General features: G+C 62.2%; 5 protein-coding genes across 6 annotated transcripts; 2 read left to right on the top strand and 3 right to left on the bottom strand.

Annotated features, from left to right (window-relative positions):
- Window positions 1-4,452, bottom strand: CHLRE_17g724600v5 (uncharacterized protein). 2 transcript variants are annotated; one of them, XM_043072317.1, is made up of 14 exons: window positions 4,119-4,452; window positions 3,906-4,018; window positions 3,532-3,751; window positions 3,240-3,302; window positions 2,889-3,063; window positions 2,661-2,767; window positions 2,487-2,515; window positions 2,308-2,345; window positions 1,826-1,959; window positions 1,606-1,696; window positions 1,403-1,478; window positions 1,195-1,253; window positions 837-1,055; window positions 1-714 (listed from the first exon to the last, which is right to left on the bottom strand). In XM_043072317.1, exons 1-14 carry the CDS (start codon window positions 4,163-4,165, stop codon window positions 493-495), a joined length of 1,593 nt encoding a protein of 530 aa, XP_042914777.1. In that variant the 5' UTR covers window positions 4,166-4,452; the 3' UTR covers window positions 1-492. The 2 variants fall into 2 exon arrangements, with proteins under 2 accessions (XP_042914777.1, XP_042914776.1); XM_043072318.1 differs by having other exon boundaries at window positions 4,119-4,293.
- A 214-nt stretch (window positions 4,453-4,666) lies between these two features.
- CHLRE_17g724650v5 (uncharacterized protein) lies at window positions 4,667-8,318 on the top strand. The gene is made up of 8 exons (XM_043072319.1): window positions 4,667-5,029; window positions 5,350-5,531; window positions 5,751-6,088; window positions 6,272-6,514; window positions 6,647-6,731; window positions 6,884-7,053; window positions 7,288-7,434; window positions 7,642-8,318. The coding sequence occupies exons 1-8, from the start codon at window positions 4,974-4,976 to the stop codon at window positions 8,044-8,046; spliced, it is 1,626 nt and encodes a 541-aa protein (XP_042914778.1). The 5' UTR covers window positions 4,667-4,973; the 3' UTR covers window positions 8,047-8,318.
- Window positions 8,319-8,322: 4 nt separating this feature from the next.
- CHLRE_17g724700v5 (uncharacterized protein) lies at window positions 8,323-12,746 on the bottom strand. Its single transcript, XM_043072320.1, has 14 exons — window positions 12,462-12,746; window positions 12,113-12,314; window positions 11,934-11,996; window positions 11,583-11,757; window positions 11,328-11,425; window positions 11,117-11,175; window positions 10,902-10,909; window positions 10,672-10,736; window positions 10,433-10,495; window positions 10,126-10,219; window positions 9,958-10,024; window positions 9,753-9,811; window positions 9,377-9,595; window positions 8,323-9,116 (listed from the first exon to the last, which is right to left on the bottom strand). The coding sequence occupies exons 1-14, from the start codon at window positions 12,634-12,636 to the stop codon at window positions 8,895-8,897; spliced, it is 1,569 nt and encodes a 522-aa protein (XP_042914779.1). The 5' UTR covers window positions 12,637-12,746; the 3' UTR covers window positions 8,323-8,894.
- A 180-nt stretch (window positions 12,747-12,926) lies between these two features.
- On the top strand, window positions 12,927-15,626 carry CHLRE_17g724750v5 (uncharacterized protein). The gene is made up of 6 exons (XM_001697095.2): window positions 12,927-13,293; window positions 13,596-13,704; window positions 13,844-13,917; window positions 14,146-14,220; window positions 14,361-14,539; window positions 14,688-15,626. Exons 1-6 carry the CDS (start codon window positions 13,264-13,266, stop codon window positions 14,779-14,781), a joined length of 561 nt encoding a protein of 186 aa, XP_001697147.1. The 5' UTR covers window positions 12,927-13,263; the 3' UTR covers window positions 14,782-15,626.
- A 56-nt stretch (window positions 15,627-15,682) lies between these two features.
- Window positions 15,683-20,424, bottom strand: CHLRE_17g724800v5 (uncharacterized protein). Its single transcript, XM_043072321.1, has 9 exons — window positions 20,245-20,424; window positions 20,103-20,156; window positions 19,937-20,011; window positions 19,594-19,803; window positions 19,414-19,479; window positions 18,659-19,209; window positions 18,397-18,505; window positions 18,018-18,298; window positions 15,683-17,920 (listed from the first exon to the last, which is right to left on the bottom strand). Exons 1-9 carry the CDS (start codon window positions 20,272-20,274, stop codon window positions 16,027-16,029), a joined length of 3,270 nt encoding a protein of 1,089 aa, XP_042914780.1. The 5' UTR covers window positions 20,275-20,424; the 3' UTR covers window positions 15,683-16,026.
- Between the last annotated feature and the right edge of the window lie 24 nt (window positions 20,425-20,448).

The raw sequence follows: 20,448 nt of genomic DNA on the forward strand, positions 1-20,448 counted from the left end.
GTCCGTGCACGCGGCACTTCAACATTCCATCCGAGACAACTGCAGATAATGTAGCCGGCTTGGCCGGTTGGCCACTTGGCCCCCAACACAGTCAATACCCGCCTCTTTGCTCAGGACTGAACATAAATACATTTCCCTCTTCGCAATAATGATTCTCTCACCATACTACTCGCCACACGCACCAGCTGTGCGCCGGTTTTGTCAGCTGCAGCCCTAGCATAAGGAGCGCAGACTACTACGACGTGCCCCAATTGCCTGTACTTGATCCAAAACTACTTTGTAGCATGCGGAATGCAAGACTCACAGCAGTACTTCCATGTTCTCCTTTGATACGGAGCCTCATACGAGCCGGATACACCAATCATATCTTCTAGTACGGGTAACCAGTCTGCCTACCTCCCAGCCATTCCTCCGGTCCACCGCAGGCCCACTTGGGCCTGAGCTGGATGAGACAGAATAACAAAGTTCCCCGCTTGCAAAGTCCCCCTAGCTCTACTTCTTGTCCTGGTGCACGTAGTCAACAAAGATGAACTGCTGACGCAGTGCCTGCAGCACTGCCACCAGCCCGCCGCACACAGCGCCCGCCAGCGCCGGTGCAACTGACTCGGGCGCCAGCAGCGGCAGGCCCGCCACCGCGCGCGCCACCAGCACCAGCGCCGCCAGCACGCCGCCACCAGCTGCCAGCCACGTGGCAGTTTCCACATTCCGAAGGGCCTGCAGTGAAAGCGATCCGGAAGGGACGGCGAAAACACATCATGAGACTGCTGAGACGGCTGGGTCACCTGCCAGCATTCTCTTTCATCAGGTCAGCGCATTCCGACATGGCACGGTCGCACCTGGCTGCAGTCCTTGCAGTTTTTGGTGTGCTGGTGGTAGCGCTCCAGCACGGCCTCCTTGCTCATCTGCGGCGGAAGCTGCACACCCGGCTCGCACGTGGGCACGGCGCCGCCGTGCTCGTCGAACCAACGGCGGGTGGCAACCACGGAGCCGTCAGCGGGCGCCGGCATGTAATAGGCGCCGCGCCAGTCATTGTTCTTCTCCAGCAGCAGCCGCTCCTGGGTATCAGCAGGCGAGCGCGTGGGGTCCAGGTCAGGGATCCTGGAGCCAGCTGCTTGGGCAGCGAAACGGATCTAATGTGCCGATTTAGCACGCACCGCGTGGCGGCAGCCGTTGTACTCCGCTACCAGTGCCTACCTGCACGTGCAGCATGTAGGTGTCGCCGTCCAGGATCAGGTGGCGCCGAGTGACGTGGTCTGCAGCCCGCAAACAAGGGAAGGAGATGGCACAGCGGCGCATGGTCAGCACCAGGCATCGGCAGCGCAAGAGATAAGACCAGCATCAAGGACATGTTGGGCGCCAACAGTGTCTCCCACAGCTGGCCACGACCACTTGGTTGGCTCACCGAACCAGCGGATGTTCGAGATGAGCTTGACCAGCGCAATGGCCGGACCCGGAATGGCGCTCTTCACGTTGGCGTCCTGCGTGGTTACAATGCAATATCAAGTCCACCATCATCAACATTAACAGGGTCTCAACAGGCAGTTGCCGTCCTGGGAGGTTTAACATGGATCCGCTCGTCACAAGATAAATCCATCTCAAACCCACCAGTACGGTTGCCGAGTAGAAGCGGCTCCATCCGGGCTTCGCAGGCACGCAGTAGAGCAGCGTGATGAAGGGCAGGCTGCCGAACTCGTACCTGCGGGGCATGAGCACACGTCAGCGCACGTATTCACAGCCGGCGCCCAGCCTACTGCAAACCATGTCACCGTGAGCCATGGACGCACTGCAGTTCCTCCCCGAATCCCCCGCTTGCCAGCAGCCTCACTTGATCAGGCTGGGCGCCTGCCAGGACACAGTGCCCTCGGGGCCGTTCAGCTTGGCGTCGCAAACGAAACCGGCCACGCCCATGGTGTCAGTCCGCAACGTGGTGGAGCTGCCCTGCTCCTTGTTGCGGTTGCCCTGCGCCAAACCAAGGCGGGTGGTTATGACCAGGGCAATCTCGCCCTTGTTGGGCCCACCGCGCCACCACCGCGGCCACTGCAATCGTGCGCGCCTCAGCAGAGCAATGTACGCGCGCGGCGTCATTGCTGACATGAAGATCTGCTATCTTATGCTCTCCGTTATGTATGGATATGTGGGGCCGGTCAGCCGCCTTGCCTGCCCCTGGTCACTCGCCAAACATCGCCATACACCTGACGGCTTGCTGCCTTACAGATGCGGTGATGGTGTGTGGTGCACAGCTGCGCATGCCCCGCCTGCTGCCAGGCCGTCGGAACACCCCGTGGCATACACAAGTAAGGGCCTCACCATTACGCCGTGATGTGCGAAGGGAAGGTGCGCGGGATCTGCGGCACGGAGCGCGGCAAATCGGCAAGCACGGAGGGTAAAGCCCCGTAGCAAGGCACGTACATACTTGATACACAACTGATGCGTTAAGTTTGCGGTGGTCTACTGAGCGCGACACAGGCCCGATGGCCCATGCTCACCCAGCAAGTTCTCAGCCAGGATGTCGAACCTGCGACAGGGAGAACAATGTCAGTATGCCACTAACACACTCCCGCCTCCTTCCGAGCATTGCCTGAGAAGCCACAGCTTCGTACAGGCAGCGTGCACCACAGCAAGTGTGCAGCACCGTCTGCAGACGACAGCCATCCACCCACCTGACGGGCATGTCACGGGCATACCAGTTGCCGAACTGGGACCTTCCATTGGCGGAGCCACCTGGCGCTAGGAGCTCCGGGATAGCCGTCACCGGCACCGTGCCCGCCTGCAGGCACGCAGCAGGTGTCACAACTACCTCCACCTATGCTCAGCACACCCAATGATCAAAAAGAGGTCAGCAACGGGTTAGCTACAACATGACCTCACTTTTAACAGGCTGGCCGTACCTTCTCCCAGCCCGCCGCGCTGCTGTCCGGCAGCACCCACAGCAGGCCGTGCGCCACCTGAGTGGGGTAGGCGCGCACGCAGGAGCGGCGGCTGGCACACGCCACCTGCTGCGCCTTCTCGTCATTGCGCAGCTGAGGGATGTGCGTGCAGGCACCGCGGCCGTCAAACTGCCACCTGCGGCCGCAGCATGTCGTTGTGAGCGGCCAAACGCTACACCACCCCCATCCGACAATTTTCCATAGGGATCTGGACAGCTGCCTTCTGACAATCAAGATCTGCCACGGCCCGTAATCCAGTGTTGCCCCTGATGTGGGTCGCCTGGGCACTGCCAGCCCGCGCGCTCCACCCACCCGTGGTAGGCGCACTGCAAGGTGCCGTCCTTCTCCACGCGGCCCTCAGACAGAGGAGCCAGCCTGCGAGCAAAGCCCAGCTTTATTGCCGCAGTTGCAGACGCAACACAATCACGGCTTTTCCTTCGGGCCTTAGGCGTGCCGTACGGCCGCCCTGGCGGCGGCACGGGTGCGGCGGCGGGCGCGGCGGCGCCGGTCTTGGGGCCGCGGCAGCGGTAGAGCTACCGTATACAGCTGGAGGTGCTCTGCAGGCGTAGACGTAATGTGGCCGCCCGACCCCAGACCATCCCACCTGTGAGAGCACCTGTCCTCCACGGCGCGCCACTGGCCCTGCGCATCCTTCCACAGCGCCAGTGGAATGCCCAGCAGATGCGTGGCGTGCGGCCGCCGGGGGTCCAGGTCCTCGATGATGCCCACCGGGTACCACTCGCTGTGCCACTGGAAGGTGTTGCTGGCGGGGGCGGGCGACACCGCGGGAGCCACAGCGCCCTCGCCGCTCGCAGCCACTGCATCTGCAAGCGGCAGGGGGAAACGGACACCACCAACGTGGACAGCGACTCCCAAACCTAGGGCGAATTCCTAGACGCCGAAGCGGAACGGGAGTCAGGGCCGCACGCGAGCCAACCGCCAGCCGGGCCGCCGCTCGCTGCACCAACGGTTGCGCACCTGTCTGCACCGGCTCTACCACTGTGGTAGCTGCTGTGGTTGCAGCTGCCGCGAGCGCAACCGGCTTGCGAGTCACGCGCAACGCTCCATGAGTCGCGCGGTGCACCGCAGGGCTGCAAGGTGATGATGGGAAGCGCGCTGCTGCAATTAATTCTTGAAAAGCGCAGGCCAGCGGCTCAGGCGCGGACACAGAACGCGTGCAACAGTTCTCACCTGCGGGGGGCGCCCTTGACAACGCGGCGCTGAGCCAGCTGCTGCATTTTTATTATGTTTTACGACTGTTGGAGTGGCGTGGCAAGCAAAGCGCCCGCAACAAGTACTGGCAAGTGAACTTTCGAGCACGAACTGCGAATCGCAGGGACCCTTTTGCATCCAGTGCATCCAGCACTTCTCAATAATGTAGGTGTGCAGTTTTGGGTCAGTAGGGGTTGCTGATGCAGCGCAACATTTGCAAACCGGCAGATCAACGCCGTTGATTAACTCCTCGCCGGTCGTTGCCGGCCAACAAGCCGCTTCAAGCGACGGCATCTGGCTTTATCACGCAGACAACTTACTACACAGCGCTCATATCATCGTGCTACGCGGTGCAACTCCAAAACCACGCCTGTGCACGCAGTCTGCAGCCCACCATCCTGCAATTGACACGGCGTGGTCCCCCCAATTGCCTCAGCTCAGCTCAGGGCACCCTGGTTACCAGACTTGCGCGTATGGAACAGGTTGTAATGTCATGCATCTCGGAGAAAGCCGTAACAGATTCCGGCCCGGAGCCACGTCGTGTCGACGTGGTGATACTTGGGGGTGGTCCAGCGGGACTCGCCACGGCCCTGGCGCTTCGACGCGTGCTTGGGCCAGCAGTGACCATCGCGGTGCGTGCGTGCTTGCCCATGATGGTAGTAATACGTTTTCCTGAGTGACTTGCAAGCGCTGTTGTCATGAGCTGGAGCTCGCTGACCACGCACGCTACCTACGGTTTCGCCCCACGGGCTTTGCAAGCGAGGTGTTTGGCGATTGTGCGCGCTGCAGGTGTTTGAAAGCCGCCTTCCCGGGGATACAGGCTCCGGTATAGAGATGTCCACGAACGGCCTGAGGGCGCTAGAAGCCATCAGCCCAAAGCTCCTGCACAGGTGGGGCCGGTGTGCGTGACGCAGCACAAGCAGGGAAACTCAGATGGGTTGGGGTCGGCAGGCCGCCACGCGGCCACACATTCTCACAAGCACATGCCTTGCGACGCATCGCTACCTCTCACACATACACGCACAAACACGCGCTGTGCTACCCCTAAACACGCGCACACGCATGCGCATACGTGCACGCTACTTACGCCTATGCTACCTACACTGGCGCGCGCGCGCACACACACACACACACACACACACACACACACACACACACACACACACACACACACACACACACACACACACACACACACACACACACACAGCTTCTACGAGGCTGGAGACTACCAGCTGGCTTTTAACCACCACCACGAGGAGACGGGCGAGCTGGTCAAGTCCTTTGACATGCAGCCCATGTGCGCGGCGCAGCGTGCAGCGGGCGCGCTGCCGCCGCTTAAAATGCGCTGGTGGTACATCACGCGCGCTTTGGAAGAGGCGCTGCCAGAAGGTGCGTGCTGCTTCCTGGAGCTTTTAGTTATCGTGAAGTACTAAGCGAGGGCTGTTAGGTGATTGCAAGCCCTGTGCCCCAGTCCCCATGCAAAGATCCCATACACCGCTTATGGCTTGATGCGGGTTTGGCAGTTACTACAATGTGGTTTGACCCTCCTTGCCCCTCACCTCGCAATGCCACAGTCTCTGCCATGCCCGCGACATGACCCTTATGCAGGCATGCTGCACTTCGGTCACAAGCTGGTGGAGTGCGTTGACCTGATGGGGCCTCAGGGCCAAGCCGCGTCGTCGGCTGTCGGGGCTGCAGGATCAGGGGCAGCCGAGAGCAACTCGGCCACCTACCGCTACGAGCTTTCCTTCCGCCACAGCGGTCCCGGCGCTACGGCGTCCAGCGCCGCAGAAGGCACCGAGGCCGGCATGACCACCGCTACCACCACTGTGGTAGCCAAGTGGCTGATAGGCGCCGACGGCGGCTTCAGCCGCGTCCGGCGAACAGTGCGTAAGGGCGCGATGAATGGGCTATTATTCATGTGGGTCGGGCTGGAGGTGGCGGCGGTGCGTGGCCGCGAAACTCCATCACTTTCCAGAGCGACACGGAGCCGCTCCGTTTCAGCTCCTTGCTCACGACGCCCCGCCGCATGCCGGCCCGCAAACGGCCATGTGCCACTTGTGCACTGCCAAGGCCTCGCTGCCGTGTGGCCGCCGTGTTTCTGCCGTGTCGCCCTACCTCCCCTGCAGGTGGGCGACGGCCGGGCGCCCGCCTTCCTGGGCACCTTCAGCTGGTGGGGCAGCGCCACCGAGTCCCAGCTGGCGGCGGCGGGCGCGGACTGGCCGCTGCCGCTGCGAGGGCCGCCGCAGCCGCTCACACGCAACGCCACCTACATGCCGCCCGCCAATCGGCTCAGCACCACCGGCTCACGCAACCTGCTCACGTTCCGGAATCCACCTTGTGACCTGAGGGCCACTCGTGACGGCGGGGAGGTGAGCATCGTATTGCCGGGGGCGGGCTGGCGTTGCACACGCACGTGCGTTTTGCCGCTGTGGCACGCATGCAAGGGCCGGGTCGGGCCCGTCTTCACATGTGTTGGAACCAAATGCTGCACACAAGTGCAGGGCTGCCGGGAGGATGTGGCGCTGTGGTACATGGAGGCGCAGGCCGAGGCTATGGAAGCGGAGGGTGTTGACGCTTCGCCGGAAGGTGTGTACAGCGTACCGGTATGATTCAAGAGTGGGGTGGAACGTAGCTCCCTTCGCCTACCCTTGCGCATGCTCCTTGCACTTCTGCCAGCTCCGTGACCGGCACGTACGCGTGTCTGACAATCTCTGACCCATGTTGTCGCTGCATCGCAGGTCCCCTTCTGCGCCATGCGGCTGATGACGGTGGGGCCGTGGCTCTGGCTCGCGCCCTCCGCATGGCCTCGCACCTGCCGCCCGACGTGCGCGCCTTCATGGCCGCCACGCCGCCACACCGCGTGCTGGAGAAGGCGCTGCACTGCCACCCGCTGGATCAGCAGCAGCACGTGAGTGCGTCGCACCGCCATGCGTTGCGACGCAATGCACTGCCGGCTATCGCCTGCCGATCGCCTGCCGACCGCCGGCATGTGTTGCCGCTGAGGCCCATGAAGCGTTGCCCTTGGCCAGCACGGATGCTGGTTGTGTCTGACCCCTATGCACTGGCTTGAGCACATGCACTTGGCTGTTGCACTGCGCGATTGGCTTGAATAAGACTGCGTACGTACTCCTGGCACTTGCAGGCGAGCTGGACCAATGGCCGCGGGATGGTGCTGGTGGGTGACGCAGTGCACACAAGCGGGCGGCCAGACGGACAGGGCGGCAACCTCGCGTTTGAGGACGCGGCGGAGCTGGCGGCGCACGTGCGGCGACACGGGCTGGGCCAGCAGGTGCGCTGGCTTTTCTGCATCATACACATGCCAGGCAGTGCTGCTGGCTTTTTTTATCTACGTTTGACAAAAAGTGCCAAACTGGTGCAAACCGCGAGCGCCACGTATTATAAACAGGGCGGAGTCTGTGGGCGGAGGCGACACGGCTGGAAATTTGTTCGTGTGTAAACTTGGTGCCCCCGGCTGCCGGCCGCCATTCATGCGCAGGCGTTCGATGCCTTCGCAGCAGCCCGCCTGCCGCGCGTCACGGCCATCCGGGGCGACTGCAAGCCGCCATTTGCGGTGCGCAAGGCGCTGGTGGACGGGTCGGCCTTCGAGCCGCTGTGGGGGCCGCAGGACCTGCCGTCGGCGCAGGAGCTGGAGGAGCTGGGGTTGGAGCCCGAGCGCCCGGGGCCAGCGGGGGAGAGCAGCGGCCACAGTAGCAGCAGCGCGGGCACGGTCAGCGAGGAGCAGAGGCAGAGGGTGCTGGCCTGGTCGTTGCGGCGGTGCTGGCAGATCGCAGACCGGCGCACGGGCGGGCTGCTGGGAGCGCCGCCGGCAGCTGGTGCCGCCTTGGTGCCGCAGCAGGCGCAGCAAGAAGGGCAGGTGGCTGCAGCGTCAGTGCGTGCGTGAGCTGTCAAGTGATATGGTGTGTTACGTTCATGATCAGGGGTGCCCTGTTCATGATAGGAGAGTGCGCTATCGGAATCACTCAAGCTACTACTAGGGGCGCGCAGGCGAGCATTCGTGAGCACACCCAGGTCAGCGATGGAGGCGGTGCGCCGGTGCGGCGCGCGCGCCATGTTGGTTCGAGTGCGGCAAGGGACCAAGCGTGCATGTACGGTATAGGGGCTGGCCTGGCTGCTCAGGGTTCCGATGATGCTGGCACTGCTTCTGTACAGAGCATACCGGGAGGCTACGCCTTTCATTATAGCTGTAACTGCTACAGGGCAGGGGTGCTGTGCTACAGCATCCGCCGTGGCGGTGCGACCACACGCAGTTTCCCGCATCCAATTGAGCATCTCGCCAACTCATCCTCATGCAATCATTCGTACAACCGGTAGCCGGAACTTGCAAGCCTCTCTGCTACACGCACAACTCCAGGCTTAAATACGCGCACGCGCCAATACGGTACGTCAAGGCGGTGTAGCCGTGGGGTTTACCCGCTCTTTCAGCCACGCCCATCAATCCTCCTAAGCATCCAGACCTTGTTTGTGCAGGCACCACGCGTGTGGTGCATATTCCAATAGCTGCAGCCCTTGAATGCGGCTCGCAGCGCACTCTTGCTCACTTCGTTGTCGTAGTCTCCTCACAACATGCCTCCTCACCGAAAGCCCTTAAATGTTCTCTCTTAATATAGTACCCCCAGTGACTTCGCGTGTTTCCTTGCTAGCCCCCCTCTCCACATCCTTTAAAGGACTCGGGCGAAAGGTGCTTCAGAACGCGTAGTACAGTTCGCCGCTTGCTATGTCTACCTAGCTCTAGTTCTTGTCCTGGTGCACGTAGTCAACAAAGATGAACTGCTGACGCAGTGCCTGCAGCACTGCCACCAGCCCGCCGCACACAGCGCCTGCCAGCGCCGGCGCAACCGACTCGGGCGCCAGCAGCGGCAGGCCCGCCACCGCGCGCGCCACCAGCACCAGCGCCGCCAGCACGCCGCCGGCAGCTGCCAGCCACGTGGCAGTTTCCACGTTACGAAGGGCCTGCACCGCCAGGGAGCGTGATATCAGTACACCATTTGTTGGCATCAAACAGGTTCTGGATGAGTTGCGGGAGGGGGAGGTTCAGCCGGACCATGGGCTACAGCAGACGGGAAGAGCGGCCTCCAACACGCCGCGGCCTGACACGGAAGCAACCACGGGACATGTCGCCAGCACCGCAGTGCTGTGCGGTACCTTCACAGTGCCTTCAAGGGATCATCTGACCTGGTTTGCACAGATGGCATGGGGCCCTGTGAACCCACCTGGCTGCAGACCTTGCAGTGCTTGGTGTGCTGGTGGTAGCGCTCGATAGCATCCCGCTTGCTCAGCTGCGGCGGCATGGCTACCCCTGCCTCGCATGTCGGCACAACACCACCGTGCTCGTCAAACCAGCGGCGGGTGCCGACCACCGCTCCGTCGGCGGGCGCGGGCATGTAGTATGACCCCTTCCAGTCGTTGTTCTTGCCCAGCAGTAGCCGCTCCTGTTTTGTGCAATCATGCAAACTTACACAAGCAACGTGAGGGAGAGCAACCGCTTAAGCCTGCCGCACCCGACCCCAAACCCACTAGTTAATGCATTGAGGTCAAGAGCCCGCCCTGCAGACCCGCAGGCGCACAATCTGCACTGCCCGTCCTAACCTGCACGTGCAGCATGTAGGTGTCGCCGTCCAGGATGGGGTGGCGCAGGAACGAATGGTCTGCGGGCCGGGAGCAGCGCCACAGTCAAGCTCGGAGGCAGGAATTGCAGCCTCAGAATTCCTAACATGCACGGTGAGCCAATGGCCTGCCACGCAAGAAACATTCGCGTTTGATACTGTACATGGCTACAAGGTGTACGCCGCACCTGCCCACTGAATCTTCCTGATGGCGGAGAGAATCTTGAAGAAGAACGAGGTCGGCTTGCGGCCCGACTGCGAGCGGCACAGCATAAAGCCAGCGTCAGTCTCAGCACCAGCCTCAATTCCTGTCGTACGTCTTGGTATTTGTGGCCTAAAATTGCGCATCTGCTTACGTTGAGTAGGCCGTGGTAGAGGCGGCTCCAGCCGGGGCGCGTGGGCACAGCCAGCAGGATGAGGAAGGGTGTGTTGGAGCTGGCGGGGTGGTACCTGCGTTGCGTAGTGCAGGGCAGGTAGGCCGGCAAGCTCGTTACGGCAGCGGCTTAGGGAGTGCAGCAACGTGCATTCACGATAAACCTCACTCGCTAGGTCTGTCAGCGCAGCAATGCAAGTGCAAAAGCAAGGCGCGTGTGTTTGTGTTTGAGGGAACAAAGGGAGGAAGTTGTAATTTATTTTGTGCGCGTGCATGTGCGTGCGCCTTACCGCACGATCGAGGGGGCCGTGAAGGAGACCGCCATGTCGGCGCCAGTCATGTTGAAGGGCGTCCTGCGGCCAGGTAGTGCAACGGCTACCATGTTAGGGCCAGCACCCATGTATGCGGTTCAGCTTTGCCTTGCTCCCAGCTAGTTGTCACTGGCACGCGCGGACTCGCAGCGAGAAGCTTGTGTGTTGTGTAGCAGCAACTACTGAGCCGCTACCCAACATTGTGCCCCCCGCCTCACTTGAAGCCGTCAGGGCCCAGGTCCTGCAGGGTCAGCTTGGTGCCCTTCTCCTGACTGCGGCGGCCCTGTGGTTTAGAGGCAGCCACGGCACGGCCGTGGTCGGCAGCACACAGGCAAGGGTGAGTGCGGCGGCCACTGGTCGCCTGGACCCAGCCCAACCCAGCAACCCCCTGTCGGCCGTGGTCGCTGTCCCGGCCGGTACGCGCAGGGCCGGCGCGCAGCCTGCACACCTGGACTCCTGTGGGGGCCGGGAGGGGCAAGTGGTGATGCAGAAGAGCATGAGTACGTGCACATCTCGAATTCACACGGCTCCACCGGTGCCCGTTGGTTGCATGGTTGACAAGAAGCCGCTTCCATGGTAACCACTGCTTTGACCTACTCCCTAAGCCCTGTCTAACCCAGCGGCAAACCAAGCGCAATCGAGTGGCGATGCACAGCCCCGCACCGTGATGCGCGAAGGGGACGTGCGAGGGGTCGGCGATGTTCTCCACCAGGGTATCGAACCTGTCACGACGTTGAGGCACAAGAGAGGTTTGTGAGAATGCATGCACGACAAACTGCGCTTGAGTGCTGGGGCTTTAGCAAGGTGTATACGTCACGAGTCACCACTGCGAAAGCCCGCCTTCTCCTTGTGATGTCCCGCCGCATCCACTCACCTAAGCGGCATGTCGCGCACGTACCACCCCACGTCCGGGTCGGCGCCGTCGTCGTTGGCGCCGCCCAGCAGCTGCGCCGTGCTGGGCGGAGTGGCGGCCTGCAGGGCACCAGGCAGATGGGTTTGCACGCAGGTGGGCAGGCAGCGATCCGCCCTCACACGGGGTTACTTGTGGTGGTATGCAACACTGAGTCGCCCAGGCACCTCACCTCATCCTGTCACATGGTCCCCATTCAGCATCTTGACATGCCCGTACCTTCTCCCAGCCCGCCGCGCTGCTGTCCGGCAGCACCCACAGCAGGCCGTGCGCCACCTGAGTGGGGTAGGCGCGCACGCAGGAGCGGCGGCTGGCACACGCCACCTGCTGCGCCTTCTCGTCATTGCGCAGCTGAGGGATGTGTGTGCAGGCACCGCGGCCGTCAAACTGCCACCTGCGGCCGCAGCACGTCGTTGTGAGCGGCCAAACGCTACACCACCCCCATCCGACAATGTTCCATAGGGATCTGGACAGCTGCCTTCTGACAATCAAGATCTGCCACGGCCCGTAATCCAGTGTTGCCCCTGATGTGGGTCGCCTGGGCACTGCCAGCCCGCGCGCTCCACCCACCCGTGGTAGGCGCACTGCAAGGTGCCGTCCTTCTCCACGCGGCCCTCAGACAGAGGAGCCAGCCTGCGAGCAAAGCCCATCTTTATCGCCTGAGTCTCAGCACAATGACGGCTGTCGCTCTGTGAGCAGCTCAACAATCTCTGCCCAGCCACTGACCAAAGCCCGGCCATCCCCCGCACCTGTGAGAGCACCTGTCCTCCACGGCGCGCCACTGGCCCTGCGCATCCTTCCACAGCGCCAGTGGAATGCCCAGCAGGTGCGTGGCGTGCGGCCGCCGGGGGTCCAGGTCCTCCACCTTCCCGACCGGATACCATTGGCTGTGCCATTGGTACTTGCCGTCCTGGGAGTCGAGGTCCGCTGACGTGCTGGAAGTTGGCACCACTGCAGGAGCGGCGGATGCCATCAACGTTCAGACGCAAAGGAAGTGCAGAGTTTTGTCTAGTGCAACCCAGCGAGCGGCGCGCGTGACGCCAGACAAGACGCGCGAGATTGCTCATGAACGAAATGAGGAAGTGAAGTTTTGCTCACCGGTCGCCACATTTACTGCAGTCGAGGTCAGCTTAACACCTAGGCGGTGATTTGCAGTCCGATTGTGTGCGAAACCAGGCCCACGGCGCGGAAGCAGCGGCTGCAGTTGCGAGCAGACGTGGTTTGTGCTGGCCTTGCGGCCAGTGGCCGATGGAGCGGGCCGTGACTGCAGCATCGCGTTTATATTTAGCGCCGGGGCAGCAAATGCTTGTATGTAAGAACCGGGCAAGCGGGCGTTGACGCAATGACGCGGCTCGGCACGCTAGAACCGAAGCCCACAGACACAAGTAATCTTGCAACAATGAGGTGCGCAGACTTGCGTAGCTGCCAAATGCTTGCGCACGCACGGAGAACCGCGGGTCAGCGGCTTGCTGCCCCGCGCGGGCAGAACAGTGGACACGGGACCCTCGCGGTGCCCACTTTGCAAGCAGCACTGCTAATGATATTGCCACATTCATGCATCGAGCTCTGCACGCGACACGACAGAGAGCTGCAGAATGGACCGACTGGACCGACGGTCCAAGCGCAAAGTTTCGATATTTCGTTCATTCTCATATCATTACAACCGCTTATTATCAAATTGTCTCAGTACTCTGCTACAAACGCGTGAAAGCTTGTTGGCGAGTTGGTGCTAAGTTGATTTCTTCACCGGGCTTTTCCGGTAAACTTACATGATTCTAGCAAAGACCTAATACCTAGGTAACATAATTTGCTGATAGGGCAAAGCCGGCCCCCAACCACACTCCGGCCTTCGGGTTGCCTGCAACTACTGGAGAGGCCTCTGTCCATTAGACTTCAAAAGATGGGCGCTGGATGCTCAAGCGATAAGCAGGTGACACTGCTCACTGGGTTGCCCAGGGTGAAGTCTGCATTCGTGCAGACTTCTGAAGGACGAATGTGCACTATTATATTATGAGCCTGTATGTCATGATGCCCAGAGGATGTCTCACGCGGCTTAAGGCTACAAGATTTCGCTGAACCGGGTGCCATGCCATGTCGGGCGACCCAGCGTGTACTTTGCGTCGGTCCTGCGGGTGAATCTCACCCAAGCGGGTTTGACGGCGGCAGCATGTCGTATGCAGCTCTATCATGCAACCGTAGGATTGCGGACTGCTCCTTGGTACTGCGCTGCAGGGGCCTGCTAACGGCGCGCTGAAGCCCTCGGGCAGCACGAACGCCCCGGCAACGGCCGCGGAGGCCAACCAGAAGCGCATTGAGGAACTGAAGTCCCAATTCGTCGCAGGTGATTGGGTGGTCTCAGTACAAGCCGATCCAAAGGTTTAGGTCTGGTGGGACACTGGGACTGCCTGGACGGCCGAAGACGGTGCACACGTGGCGAGCGGTTGCCTGGTAACATGGTGCTTCCCCTGCCGTCCGCACAGAATTTCCGGCGGATGATGATGCCGAGGAGCTGCCCACGTACGCGGACGGCTCGCGCGAAGCGACCTTTCTCAAGGTGCCGCATTCGGATGCAGGGATGGGGCAGGGAGCACCTTCACACGACTATGGGGCACCCCAGAAGTTGCACCGCTGGAGTCGAGGAAAAGTGGCGGTGGCCAGGGGTCACAGGTCACGGTCGGGATGAAAGATCAAGAGTCTGTACGTCTGACTGAACATGCAGGTCATGGCGACCAGCTGTGAAAAACGCTTCTGTTTCCGCTGTGCTGCCTGTGCATATGCGCAGGTCTTTGCGCTCTTAGACAAGGCCAGCTGCAGCTACCTGTCCGTTCCCCAGATGAAGGAGTACGTGCTTGAGTCGGTAAGTGCACTTGCCAGCACCTCAAGCATTCTTCACTGCGCTTGTGTTCTGGCCATGCTCCCTGCGCCACCGCTTGCGGGGCGCCTGCTCGCTCGCCACCTGGCCACAACCTTCTGCTTTGCTCCGGGTGCTGACAACAGGGGCTGTCCATTGAGGACTTCGCCAAGGAACTAGCGGTCATTGTGGCGGAACAGCCCGACCGCACCAGTAACCCCAAGGTCACCGCGCGTCAGTTCGTGGCGGCCATGGTGCGATTGGTGCACGGCTTTGACGACGCCGCCTTCGCCTACTTCATTGCGCAGACGCTGCAGACGCACAGGCAAGGCAGCTATTACCATTCAGGGCTCTGCTGTGGCGGTTCCTGTTTCGCGTGCGCATGCTTGCATGCATTTTGGCCGGTCCTGCCGCGTGTGGGATGCGACTCAGTGTCCCTGCTAATCGGTATTCCGTTGTACCCTGCACCACAGGGCTAAGGGCGCTAGCCAAAAGAAGCTGGAGGTCACGACAGATGATGTGGTCGAGGGCGTCGAGGGTGCGGTTGCGAGTCCCCGCGAGGCGTAGGGGCACGCAAGGCGCGGGGAGCGGCGAGTGCATGGCGCGGTGACGGCGGCTATGGAGGTGTCGGCGTGTCGCATGTAGCATTCAGCACTAGTCATCGCAGATGTGGAGCTCCCTGCTGGTGACTGCGGCGTGACGCTGTAATGGCAACTGAGGCGGAGAGACGCAATAAATGGACGCGCTACAGCATCAGACTTCGGAATTTGCAGCTAGGCGGCGTGGTGCCGCGTGCTGGATGTGCGGTCTTCGTTGGGCGCTTGGCCAGGTGAGGATGGTGCTGCAGAAGCCTCACGCGTGTTTTGGACTCGCGTTTCTCTTGACGCGGGGTTTCGCCGCATGAAGGAGCATCAAGCACGCAGTAAAAGATGGGTTACCTAGTACACGTTCTTTATTGCATTTGCGAGCTGAGAAGGTTCGACCGCGAGCATGTGACTCGACAGAGCATAATCTGGGCTACAGGCACAGACGGCAAGGTGTGACACTGTGAATGAGCTTGCAAATGCTACACGTTCCGGCACTTGTCATGTGTGTGGTGAACACGGATGATTATAATAGTGTGTACATATGTGTCGTGTTTGATGCGGCGGTTGGCCACTGTTTCAAGAAGGTGTGACATGTACGTAATGTTGGACTAATAGCATAATACACGTGCGTGCAGGGAGCTTGCTATGTGGCTCCGGGTACAGGACTGGGGAAGAACAACACACATTCTGCGCTTTGATGGTGCCCCCGGCAGCACAGCGATGCAATGGAGAGGGATGCTGCCGCCTTCCCAGTTGCGCTCAAAGCGTCACTCCCAGCGTGTTGGGAGTGGCGCACTGCTGTACTTGGTTTGAACCTGGTTTGGATCGTCATGTCACCTTATGCCGTGAGCCCTCAAGTTGTACGGGGATACGGTATGCACTTCATCCGTTAGTTACATCCATTCCCGCACATCGCCACAGCCCACCCATACCAGCTGACTGTCACTGTCCAGCTTACCGGGGGCTCTCTTGCACTCGCCGCGTTCCCACACAAAACAACCGGAAACCAGTGACATGTGCTGCCCTTGCAGCGCACCAGGTACCGGTACTGCTGACGTCCATGTGCCATTCATCATCGTCAGTGTGCGAGCGCAAATTCCCGAGCGTGATGGCTACTCCACCATGAAAGCCAGCAACCCCCAATCACATGATTGGCCTTGTCCATGTGTCTCATGCCACACGCAGCAAACCTCCATACACACTGCCCAACACGCGCTGACCTCGTTCACAAGCGCCGCTTGCTCGGAGATGCCCCCTTCCCGACAGCTACCTTGCTCCTTCCGTTGCTACTGCCGCCGGCGAAGGGCGAGACCTCCGGTGTCAGCGTGGCCGAGGAGGGGCGCCGACGAGACGCTGTCGTTGATGTCCCTGGCGCGCGCCGGGCTGCCGGCCGTGCAGGCGAGGGCTCCAGGTGTTGTGCTCCGCTACCCTGCGGCTCAGCAGCTCGCCGAGAGCGCAGGCTCGCGGCAATTGGAGGCCCTGCTGCGGCTGCCTTGGCAACCGCATGCGCTTCGTTTGCAGGGGATGGCTTCGCCTGTGCCTTCAAGCCCAGCGTCTTTGCAGCTGCAGCTGGCCCAACAACCCGCTTGAGACGCCCAGGAGGAGCTGTTGCACCCGCAGTGCCACAGCCTGGCATGCTCGTGCTTGTGACACCCGCTGCGGGCCTGAGCCTCGGCGGCAGGTCATTGGCCCCCGATGCCTTCGCGGTGGCCAACGGCAATCGCGGCTGATCATCATCATTGCTGAGCCAACCCCACGTGTCCTCCTCGTCCCGGCCCACCTCCGCGCCGCCTCTCTTAGTGCGCAGCGCAGGGCTGCACCCTGGGGTTTCGCGCACACCTCCACCGCATCGACCAGCGGGGTTACCGCTCGCGGCTCGCGACGTGCCGCTGGTGCCTGCCTCCTGCTGACGCCAGCGCCGCAGTCGGGCCATTGACCTGCCGCTGCGGGGGCTAAACTGCGAGTCGCATGAGCTAGCTGCAGGCGAGCTAGCGAGAGGCGCTCCCACAGCTTGCGGCAGGCCGACCTCTGGCCTCCCCATCCCAGCTGCCGTCGCAGCGTCCAAGTCAACGACCCCCGGTGGCAGCACCTGCGCTGTATCCGCGGCTACAGCCGTGTCCGCGCCAGCAGCCTGGCCGCACAGTGCGCCCGCCGCCGCAGCAGTGCCGGCGTGCAGCAGGGACGTCGATGAGCTGAGGCCTTGAAGGGCCGCTTGCACCTGCGCCGCCAGGGCCGCGCTGAGGGCCAGCGTGCGCATGCCCTCCGCCCAGCCGCCCGCAGGTGCAGCCGCAGCATGAGGTCCTGCGTGTGCCGACTGCTGGGCGCTGTGTCCACACTGGCCAGCCACGCATGCCGCATAACTGGTCGCCGAAGCTGCAGCAGCAGGCTCCAGGGCTGCCTGCTGAGCAGCTTGCTGCTGGTGGTGGTGGTGGTGGTGCTGCTGGTGCGCCAGCAGTGCCTGGATGTTTACTGCGAAGCCGTCTGCTGGGTTCTCCGAGCGGTACGGGTACAAGTACGAGTGGCACCCGGCGTGCTGTTGCTGCTGCTGCTGCTGCTGGGGCACAAATGTGAGGAGCGTGTGTGGTTGCGCGGTGCCCGCTGCAGACGGCGGCCTGGCAAGGTCGGCAAGCGACACCACGGACACCGCACTGGAGGCGCTGGCTGCTGTGCCTTGGAGGCTCTGATGGTAGGGCCCTGGGTGGCCGCCGCCCGACCCAGGCGGCGCACTGGGCACCACGTAGGCTGCTGCCAGTGCCTCCGGTGACTGCAGGCTCGTCGAGGATTGCCGCATGGTGCTGGCGAGCGGGGGCTTGCCGGTGCATTCGTTGGTACCGGATATGACGAATGTGGCACCCTCAGCGCTCTCGGTGTTCGCGGCGCGGTGTCCGTGCAGCGTATTGGTGGCGTCCTGGAGAACTCCCAGAGCGCCCGGACGCGGCGGCTGCTGCGGACCTTTTGGAGCAGCAGCAACTGTTGCTGCTGCCGTATCTGTGGCATCTGACGGTGCTACCCCCGTGGCCGCCCCCGCTGCCAATCTGGCACGCAGCAGCTTGGCCTCCCCCAGCATCGGCTGCAGCGTGACATCCCCGGCAACTGCCGCGTCAAGCTGCTCCGACCAGCTGTGGAGCGGGTAGAACGCGGCATTGTCATGACGGTGAGAGGCAACATAAAGGGCGTGTGCACCAGCCCAGTCCATGCCGCCCAGCCTGCGCCTACCTGGCAGCGCCGTCTGCGCCCAGCACCATCGCCTCCGCCAGAGCCTTCTTCAGACCCGCCATGAGCCCGCCGGCCTCCGCCGCAAGCATGTACGCCTCCTCCAGCTGAGCGTCGCGGCCGCCCCCGGGCCCGCCCGCAGCCGGGGCACCCGTGGTTGCGGAAGCGCTCGCAGGTGTCGCAACCGGCTGCCTGGCCTGTTGCAGCGCCTCCAGCAGCCGGGGGCACAGCTCTGCCAGCTGCTCAACCTGGCCCGCCAGTGCACGCTGAGCGCCGCCCAGGCTCTGCAGTTGCGACGACGTACCAGACTTCAAAACAGGCGATGTCAGGGTGGACTAGACGCAAACACTGGCAGTCGTCTTCGTTCGTAAAAGTGACGCACCTGCACCACGCCCACCAGGGCGCGAACACGAGCCGCATCAGCCTCCCACTGAGCCGCAACGCGCGCCTCGTAAGCCTGAACGGCTGCAGCCGCAGCAGTTTGCGCCGTCCTGCATACCATAGCCATGGCAGCACGTAAGATGTCTTTGGAGGCACGTGCCGTCGGGCAAGTATGGGGTTTCCCACTCTGACGTACACCGCATGTTGAACCACAGTTTTGCAGCAAGCAGTCGGCGCCTGCTCGCAGGCCCCGCCCCACCCACCGGTCCATGGCTTCTTGCAGCACCGGTGGCAAATCCTGCAGTGCGCTGGCCCTGCGCGCCTTCACACCAGCGTCCTCACCCGCAGCTGGAGCTGCGGGTGCAACACGTGCAGCAGCAGTGGGTATCCCAGGCATGCATGCCGCACTACCGGCGTCGATTTCAGCGCCCTCCTCTTGTCCGGTGCTGCTGCCTCCAACGCCTACCGACCCTTGGCCCAGCCCTGCTGCCAGCTGCCGCCGCGCAGCTGCCACCGCGCGTGGCTCATCCAGCCCCTGACCCCGCAACCCCGCCTCGGCATCGGAGCCTGCCGCAACACCACCACCACCACTTGTCGCTGTCTCTCCCTCTTCCTCCGCTTGCCCCGCGGCCGCGCCGAGGCAGGGCTGGAGCCCCAAGCAGGACAGTGCTCCCGCCACGCCCGACGTCAGGTTCGCCAGGTCCTGACGCAGACGGCGGATGTCCTGCTGCTCCGCCCAGGCGCTGCGCACGGCCCGGCCGCCCGCCACGCTGCCCTCCAGCGCGATGACGCGCGTCAGCAGCATGCGCTCCACCTGTGGCCGTGACACAGGGAGGATTTCCTGAGTGCGGCTGTCACACATGAAATCACGTGATTGCAGCGGTGCACAGGATCACATGCCTCCCGCGCCAACCCCTGTGTGCGTGCATTGTGTTCCAACGTCACCCTGCCCGAGTCCTCTTCTTGCCTAAAATGCATCGCCAAGGCAGGATGCCACCCGGTGCATGCAAGCTCATACCTGCTCCCGGGCTGCCGCGGCCTCTTTCGCTGCTGCCGCGTCGCGCGCCGCAGCAGCTTCCAGCGCCTGCACGAGAACCCGGACGGAGGCCAAATGGTCAAGGAGCAAGCACCTGTGTCATGCGAATGACAACGAATGCATTTGCTAGCGCAGCGATCCCCAACCTCACTGCTCATTTACCTGAAGCCTAGCCTCTAGAGCCTGCAGTTCTGCTCGCCGAGCCAGTAACAGGTCCGAGCTGGCGGCGGAAGAGGCCCGAAGTGCCGCAGTGCTCCCGCCAGCGCCGATGGCACCGGCGCCAATGCCGTCATGCGGCGCTGCCCACACCGCCCGCTGCAGCTGTTGCAGTTGTCGCTGCAATGCCTCTATGCCAACCGCCAACTGGTCCTCCTGAACAGCATGTCGAAGCTGACAAGCTAAATAACGGCTTCGAGCCGGTCTCGAGGCTTCACAGCCGCCCGCAAACCCCGACCCCATTCGCCTGAGCTTCCCCCGTCCTTCCTGAGTTGGCAAGGACTCTTACCTTCAAGCCGTGGAGCACGTCGCTTTGGTGCTGGCATTCTTGCGCAGTTCGCACGAGCTTAGCAAGGTCAAGCAGCTGCGGCCGGAGGGAACGGGCGTCGGGGCGTGGACTTTGGCTTGCCCACCCACGCCTTGCCTCGGTCGTTGGCTCATGTCGTTTGCCTCACCTTGAGCTCAACTGCGGCCGAGTCCATCGTCGCAACCCTGCCCAGCACATCTCCCTACAAGCCAAAGGACCCCGTCCATAGTCTGAACAGCGGTACAGTGGTGTCGTGCACGATAGAGCGGTTCGTCCGCGGACTGCCTTGCCTGTGCTGCGGCGTATTTCCCGCTCCTCATCTTTGACAAGCTCACTTCCCTACATAACTCATGCTGTCAGGAAAGAGGCTTGCCCGAGCGCCAATCCGTGTAGTTTGCCAGCCAAAGAATGCCATGAGGAATGCTATCTGTCACTGCTAGAAGCTCTTAATCCAATGGTTATGCATACAGTTTGGTGTGGTATCCCTCCTTTAT

The sequence above is a fragment of the Chlamydomonas reinhardtii genome, chromosome 17, assembly GCF_000002595.2.
Source record: "Chlamydomonas reinhardtii strain CC-503 cw92 mt+ chromosome 17, whole genome shotgun sequence".
Lineage (NCBI taxonomy): Eukaryota > Viridiplantae > Chlorophyta > Chlorophyceae > Chlamydomonadales > Chlamydomonadaceae > Chlamydomonas > Chlamydomonas reinhardtii.

What these genes read in the sequence shown, in the direction of transcription:
- CHLRE_17g724600v5 (XM_043072317.1), bottom strand. Translation starts at nt 4,165, where the DNA reads ATGCAGCAGCTGGCTCAGCGCCGCGTTGTCAAGGGCGCCCCCCGCAG. An exon ending in GGTAGAGCCGGTGCAGACAG is followed by an intron (nt 3,752 to 3,905) that starts GTGCGCAACCGT and finishes TGCCGCTTGCAG; the next exon opens with ATGCAGTGGCTGCGAGCGGC. An exon ending in CCTACATGCTGCACGTGCAG is followed by an intron (nt 1,056 to 1,194) that starts GTAGGCACTGGT and finishes GCTGATACCCAG; the next exon opens with GAGCGGCTGCTGCTGGAGAA.
- CHLRE_17g724650v5 (XM_043072319.1), top strand. Translation starts at nt 4,974, where the DNA reads ATGTCCACGAACGGCCTGAGGGCGCTAGAAGCCATCAGCCCAAAGCTC. An exon ending in TCGGGCTGGAGGTGGCGGCG is followed by an intron (nt 6,089 to 6,271) that starts GTGCGTGGCCGC and finishes CCTCCCCTGCAG; the next exon opens with GTGGGCGACGGCCGGGCGCC. An exon ending in CGCTGGATCAGCAGCAGCAC is followed by an intron (nt 7,054 to 7,287) that starts GTGAGTGCGTCG and finishes TGGCACTTGCAG; the next exon opens with GCGAGCTGGACCAATGGCCG.
- CHLRE_17g724700v5 (XM_043072320.1), bottom strand. Translation starts at nt 12,636, where the DNA reads ATGCTGCAGTCACGGCCCGCTCCATCGGCCACTGGCCGCAAGGCCAGC. An exon ending in GTGCGCGACATGCCGCTTAG is followed by an intron (nt 11,176 to 11,327) that starts GTGAGTGGATGC and finishes ACGTCGTGACAG; the next exon opens with GTTCGATACCCTGGTGGAGA. An exon ending in CTGGGCCCTGACGGCTTCAA is followed by an intron (nt 10,496 to 10,671) that starts GTGAGGCGGGGG and finishes ACCTGGCCGCAG; the next exon opens with GACGCCCTTCAACATGACTG.
- CHLRE_17g724750v5 (XM_001697095.2), top strand. Translation starts at nt 13,264, where the DNA reads ATGGGCGCTGGATGCTCAAGCGATAAGCAG. An exon ending in GATGCTCAAGCGATAAGCAG is followed by an intron (nt 13,294 to 13,595) that starts GTGACACTGCTC and finishes ACTGCGCTGCAG; the next exon opens with GGGCCTGCTAACGGCGCGCT. An exon ending in GCGAAGCGACCTTTCTCAAG is followed by an intron (nt 13,918 to 14,145) that starts GTGCCGCATTCG and finishes GCATATGCGCAG; the next exon opens with GTCTTTGCGCTCTTAGACAA.
- CHLRE_17g724800v5 (XM_043072321.1), bottom strand. Translation starts at nt 20,274, where the DNA reads ATGAGGAGCGGGAAATACGCCGCAGCACAG. An exon ending in CCCTGGTGGGCGTGGTGCAG is followed by an intron (nt 18,299 to 18,396) that starts GTGCGTCACTTT and finishes TCGCAACTGCAG; the next exon opens with AGCCTGGGCGGCGCTCAGCG. An exon ending in GGCGCAGACGGCGCTGCCAG is followed by an intron (nt 17,921 to 18,017) that starts GTAGGCGCAGGC and finishes CCCGCTCCACAG; the next exon opens with CTGGTCGGAGCAGCTTGACG.